General features: G+C 33.2%; 1 protein-coding gene across 1 annotated transcript; it reads left to right on the top strand.

The window, feature by feature from the left end:
• The first annotated feature begins 3,437 nt into the window (after positions 1–3,437).
• LOC132934575 (uncharacterized) lies at positions 3,438–6,438 on the top strand. Its single transcript, XM_061000896.1, has 2 exons — positions 3,438–3,737; positions 5,211–6,438. Exons 1-2 carry the CDS (start codon positions 3,726–3,728, stop codon positions 5,943–5,945), a joined length of 747 nt encoding a protein of 248 aa, XP_060856879.1. The 5' UTR covers positions 3,438–3,725; the 3' UTR covers positions 5,946–6,438.
• Positions 6,439–6,697: the final 259 nt, after the last annotated feature.

Here is a 6,697-nt window from a genome sequence, read left to right on the forward strand (position 1 = left end):
TTAAACGGGAGCGTAGCCAGGATTTTGAATTGGGAGGTTGGAAATGGCATCGCCAATAAAAACTACTAAATTGTTTACTTTTCATTATTCATGTTTAATTTTACGTTTTACTTCTTAAATAATATTAAACACATTCATTACATACAGTGACTTACTTAATGACGAGGTGACCTTGAAACTAGCTGGGTCCTAGGTATATACTGTACAGCAGAGCGGTTACCAGCTTTTTATGATAATATGTTACTAAAATATAATATACGGTAACGGTATATATATATTATACTTATATATTTACCTACTATAATAAATGATATTTTTTCACTGCTCAAATACTTTAATCTAATAATTTACTATTTACCGTTACATACCTACCTACTTAATGTTATTTTTATCTAATTAGTAATTGTTCTTTATTAAGGTAAAATAATAATGTTTTTTACTAATAATATGAAATTATATAACTGTAGGACAATTTTTTCTATGTAGATACTCACGTGATTGTTTTATTTGTACAACACTAATAGGTTGTATAATATATGGTTCTCAACCGTCTCAAGTCTCCAACAATGTTCGGCAAAACCGTCTTTACAAAAATACATTTTGGAAACGGTAATCAAACCTTCTTCGTTTTTGGCAGTAATAATAGGGATATACATAAATTAGGAGTAAAAAAAAACAATTTGATCCATTTATACATTTTAAAAATATGCTATTAAACATTTTCATAGAATAATATTTAATAAAAATCTATTTGTATTATTTATTATTATTTAATATTTTAACTTGAAAATTTAATTTTTATTAACTTAATTTTTAACTTAACTGATTTTTATTGATATATCAAATCCAAGTTACGATAATTTATAAATATAATTAAATAATCTTAAACGAGAGTTCAGGGGCTCTACATTTATGAGTGAACAATAAACATTGAACAAAATATATTATAAATAAAATAATTTAATTATTATCTACAAAAATCTGACACGTGATGACACTGGTTGTTTTGCATTTTTAAAGTTCGCCTACCTGACATAGTATTTAATATTTATATTTATTAGTAATTTTATTAAATGGTAAACCTTACACACAAATGTCACAAACACAACACTAGCTGTAGCTTATTGAAATTACGTCGAGCATGTGTCGACTGTCGATGATTAAATATAATCAAATAATACCTACCTACTATTTTACTATTTTGTATTGAACGTTAAAAAATGAACTATTTATAACTTGTAAATAATTATTATTAGATTATACAGCTCTCCGTTGTGATTGGGTCACAAAAAAAAAGTTATAAACAACACAGGCACATAGCTGTGATGTATTTAGTTATTCTTGAATTGTTGGTAGTTTATGTTATTGTTATTAATATTCTTAATATAATAATATTGTATTATTTTGAAAATTTAAAAATTTAATACGAAATTCGTAACGAAGAATGATATATTTTTGAAACGGAGTTTTTTATGGCACGATGGGGCTAAACGGGAAAAAACGTTCCTGACGAAATACTATAATTTATGATATTTTAAATAGTTATTTTAGCCAAAACATCCAATTTTTATTCCATCATACTAATCGATATAGTAATGCGATAATACTTTTTAAAACAGATTTTAATTCGTTACTATGTCTTCTTGAAATTGGTCAGTCCACTTTTCCCATTCACCACCCAAACATCTCAAAATGTAGCTTGAATATTTTGAAATTTCGGAGTTTTTAAAAGTTGATAATACGGACTTCTTAAAATGTTAAAATGAAATCTTAAAATGTGGACTGACCGTGATCAAATAGACATTCTAACGAATTCAGATCAGTTTTCTGAAATAATATCGCATTATTAGATCGATTGAACAAAAAAAAACCGGGAACGGTAAGTTGTAGTGACGGTCCGCGATAGATTGATTATAATTTATAAATGTCTTGCGTATATTGATAACATGATAAAATTATTGATAATATTACACTACGTATATTATGCATTTATAATAATTATAATTAATAAAATATATAAGTAATAAGACAGTATTTAGTATATTATTAATATAAAAGTAATAAGTATTGAATTGTACGTAATATATTTTCGTCACGCCTGCACTGAAAATTTGGTTTTTGACCGCGGTTGAAGCGTCAGTAAGCAACCTTTTTCCGTCCAGCAGGCGGTAAAGTGGAAATCCCCAAAAGTGCTGGGCGCGCATATCGCGCGTATTCCCTGCACAACCAGACACTGAAATCTATACCACGGTCCTTACAAAACATAAACTTTTGGTTACATCTAATATAGGTACATAATATCATGACCTCCTTGCATGACGCGTAAACGTTTTTTATTTCATGAAATTGTTTTTGTAGAATAATCTGATTGTTGCATATAGGTGTCCCAGCTGCATAATGCATAGTTACCTTGCCGTAATTACATTTTTTTGTGCGTCGCGTTTGGTATAGACTAGGCAATTGAAAACGGTATAACGCGAGAATTTAAAACAGCCTAATTAGGTCTGCATATTTAATATTATTATGCATTTATAATTATTATAATTTATAAATTATAACAATTTGGTGGTGACTTTTACAACAATTTTAATGACAAGAAATCGGAGACATTTAAAACTTTCCTTATGGATACATTAAATTTACATTTGATAAACAATCCAGCAGAATCTACAACGAGAGATGACACCACTGTTTGATGCGGAATTTTCAAGATAGGTAATTGGAAAACATTGCATCACAAACATACATATCATATTTCAGTTATCGCAGGCATGTAATTTCGATTATTGAATATGATTAATATAATAGTTATTAAATAGTAATAATAATAATTTTCATTTTTATTCATTTTTCACATTTAATTAAATCAATTAAATACTTAAATACATTTACTTATTGATGTATTTGTAATCTATAATATTTGTTGGAAAAGAAACTTCGTTTCTACCGGGTGTCTCAGGACACCACTCATTTTTTTAAATCTGCCGCCTCTTAAATCGCCTTAAAATTTTCGCCTAGAAGCAATTGCCCCTCCCCCTTTGTTAAATGTGGTTCTGCGTATGATTCGTTATTAAGTAAACCGACCTATGAAGCATTGAAGCTATCGTGAAGTTATATTGGGAAGAGAGGTGGGTACCTATACTTATTATAATATCACATATCCACGGCGGCGAGGCGGATGTAATTAATTATTTTTTTTCCGCACACGGTGCACACGCAGTGTAATATAATAACCACGTACCTGACGTACCGCGGTTATATTATATAGGTACTTACTGCCCGCGTTGCTCATAATATAAAATATTATAATAGGTAGTTGTTGTCACGCCGTTATAGATAGGTAGGTACTTAACTGACTAACGATACTATAATAACATAATATTACATAGCCGTCGACTTGTGGTGTGCGTTCGCCGCCACGGCGTGTGCCCGCCATCACATCATCCCGTCGGCGGAAAACAAAATCTTCGGTCCGGTTACGTTGACTATCAGTAATCAGTGTCTGCGGATGGGGATTAGAGGCCGTATAAAAGACGCACCGAGCTGGCAACCACCATCAGACTACACCAACCTGTTGCAACTGAAATCGAAGTCGACCGGACCGCTTACATTATAGATACCTAACCAAAATAATAATACCTAAAAATAGGTATTAATTTTTGTTGTAGTGCGAAGTCGCAATAATAATAATATTTGGAAAGGAAAACTGCGTTTACGACATCGTCATGGCTGCTAAGGTGAGTAGATACCTATCCGCTGTATACTTACCAAGTATAAACTCACAATAATAATATTACATTGGTATAGGTAGGCATCTATATTTTAACAGACCTGAAAATTTGACAAGGCTGGGCAAGTTGATGATATTCTTTTTTAACCGAGTTATATGAATAGAAAAAATTTTAAGATTTTCAAAATTAATACCTAGTTAATTAGTTTTTAGAACTCCGTTACTTTGAATGTTAAATAAGAAAACTGCGTTTAAGTTACATAAAAAACGTTGATAGAAGCACTAAATTTCGTTTTAAATAATTGTTATATTTTATACCACCCAAAATGAAAGTTTGACTCGTGTTTACAAAGAAGATGAAATTGTTATTTTAACATGTAAAAAAAATATTGAATTAGTATACAAATATTGTGATGAGTAATAATTCGACGTGGTAATTTCTTTTATATATTTTTTGTTTAATAAATTTATACATTCTGCATCTGTTTCTGCATGGATACGACAATCTCAAAAAAGTGTGCGGATTTGGCTTGTATTTTATCTAAAGTTTGATATTTTTATGATTCAAAGAATAATTGGTAGGTACCTATTTTGTTAATGACTGTAAAATTAAATATATCCATTTCTCTATATTATTATTATTATCTAATGATTGTATACAACTTACCAGTGGCGGTTCATGCCAAGATATGCAGGTGTGCGCACACTATGCACATAGATTAATATAGATATAATAGTAAAACTCTATTTTAATTTTAATTCAATATCTATTAAACTGTAATTTATTATTCTATAATACAAAATTCAATTTTAAAAACATTTGATATTCGCTTAAACATGACAGTTATTAATGTTATTATACTCCTAAAATGTAGTCGAGATATGCAATAAATACACATTAATTAGTAGGTCTGTCAGAACATCGTCGGTCTGTGTAAATACGTATTCGACCGTTAAATGATGGGGGTTAACAAATAAAAGGAACCGAGGCGTGTAGCAACTGCTGCTTATCTGTAGCAATGTCGCCGTATTGGCATTATTTTCTTAACTCCACCCGTATTTCTTATTTTTTTCATTCAAAAATTTTGAATTTGGAGTTTACTATTATCTTTTTTTAAAGAACTTTTGCAATAATTGCTACCATTTACTTTAATAACATCACGAGTCACCACTATGTGCACCACCAAATATTTTACCCACGAGCCGCCACTGAAACTTACCAAGAAAACCGTTATTGGTTCCTACCATACGATTTTTAAATTACAGTATAACTACCTGATATGTAAATAATAATCAATTTCATAGGTTTACCTACACCTACTGTTGTAAGACTCAGACGTAATCACACGAATTTGTTTGACATCCTTAACGAGATAGGCACTGCATAGGCTTTTCACTTTTTAATTTATGCTACGTAACTAAAACAAAGATAAATAATGTATTCGTTAATAATAATATTGTGATTGTCTGATCTCTTCAGCTGTTCTACGTAGCGATGGCGGCCGCTTGCTGTACGATGACTTCGGGCAGGCCGTCAACAGCACCGTTTCCTTTTGCTCCGCCGCCAATCCCGTCAGGAGTAGCGACCGCATCGGTAGCGCCACCCGGATACGATTTTGGCCATCCTCGCGTAGTCGACACTCACCATCAGCAGCAGCAGCAGCCGTCCAAACTCGACGACTTAGGCCATCTCGTCAATCAACTGCACCAGCTGTCCGAACATGAAGACTTCAGCCATCATCACGAGAATCAACTGCAGCTGCAGGCTCAACAGGCGTCCGAACACGACGACTTGGGGCATAACGCCGACAATCGGCAGCCGTCCACAGAAGCTCCACCAGCCGACTCGTCGTATCACTTTGCATACTCGGTGGAAGACCCGCTGACTGGGGACGTGAAGAGCCAGAACGAGATGAGCGACGGCCGCGGCACAGTCAAGGGATCGTACAGCATGGTCGAAGCGGATGGTTCCACTCGGGTGGTCGAGTACACGGCCGACGACGAGCACGGGTTCAACGCCGAAGTGAAGAGGATCGGACCTCAGCACAGGTACGCAGCGGCGTCCGTCGACTCGTTCGATCGCCGACCGTCGTCCAACTTGGGATTTGGCCGGCTCGGCGGCGGCGGAGACTCATCGGTGGAGATAATACGGTCCACCGACCAACAACACATGCACTTTTACCTACCCGAACAGTACGTAATCACGTCGGTGTGACGATGATTTTTTGTCATTTTTTGTTTTCGGTTTCTGGTTGCGATCGTCAAGTGCGTGCCTTGTCCGTATTGTATAATGTATATAATATATAATGTACCTAAGTAATGTATTATGTAATATTATTAAAATACCCCAATTATAGGTTTTATTTTAGTTTTAAGTTTTATACTTTTATATCTTACAAATTGAGAACTTACAGTAAAATGTATACCTATATTATGTTACATTGTTACGGGAAATAACGTTATTTACCGGTTATCAACTTACTGACTACCTCATAAGCGTAATCTGGGGTAAATTAATGGTGGGAAGGGGGGTAAAACTAAAAATCTACAAGGTAAAATGACACTATTGTCCACTTAGTTAAATATCTGCTGGGGCAGTTGCCCCCCCCCCCACCACAAAAAAAATACGCCAATGGACTACCTATATTGGTGGGTAATTATTGTTATTCAATAAAGTACCGTAACATTAAATCATATACATATTATTATGTAATGCTTTAAAAGTTATTATTTATATAAATTCCTATTTTCTTCCCTAATAAAAAAAAAATCAAGAAATAGCAGTGTATCGTATCTTTTTAAAATTTGTTGTGTCACTTATACAAGGAAGAAATATAAAATAATTGCCCACTTTCCGGGATAATCATATTAATTTTTAGTATTTAACACAACTATAGGTACGTACAACGTACTTTAATCAGTGTTTGGCAAGTTCCTTATAAAAAGGAATTCGTTCCGTTCCTCGTT

This window comes from Metopolophium dirhodum, chromosome 1 (genome assembly GCF_019925205.1).
Source record: "Metopolophium dirhodum isolate CAU chromosome 1, ASM1992520v1, whole genome shotgun sequence".
In the NCBI taxonomy this organism is placed as follows: Eukaryota; Metazoa; Arthropoda; class Insecta; order Hemiptera; family Aphididae; genus Metopolophium; species Metopolophium dirhodum.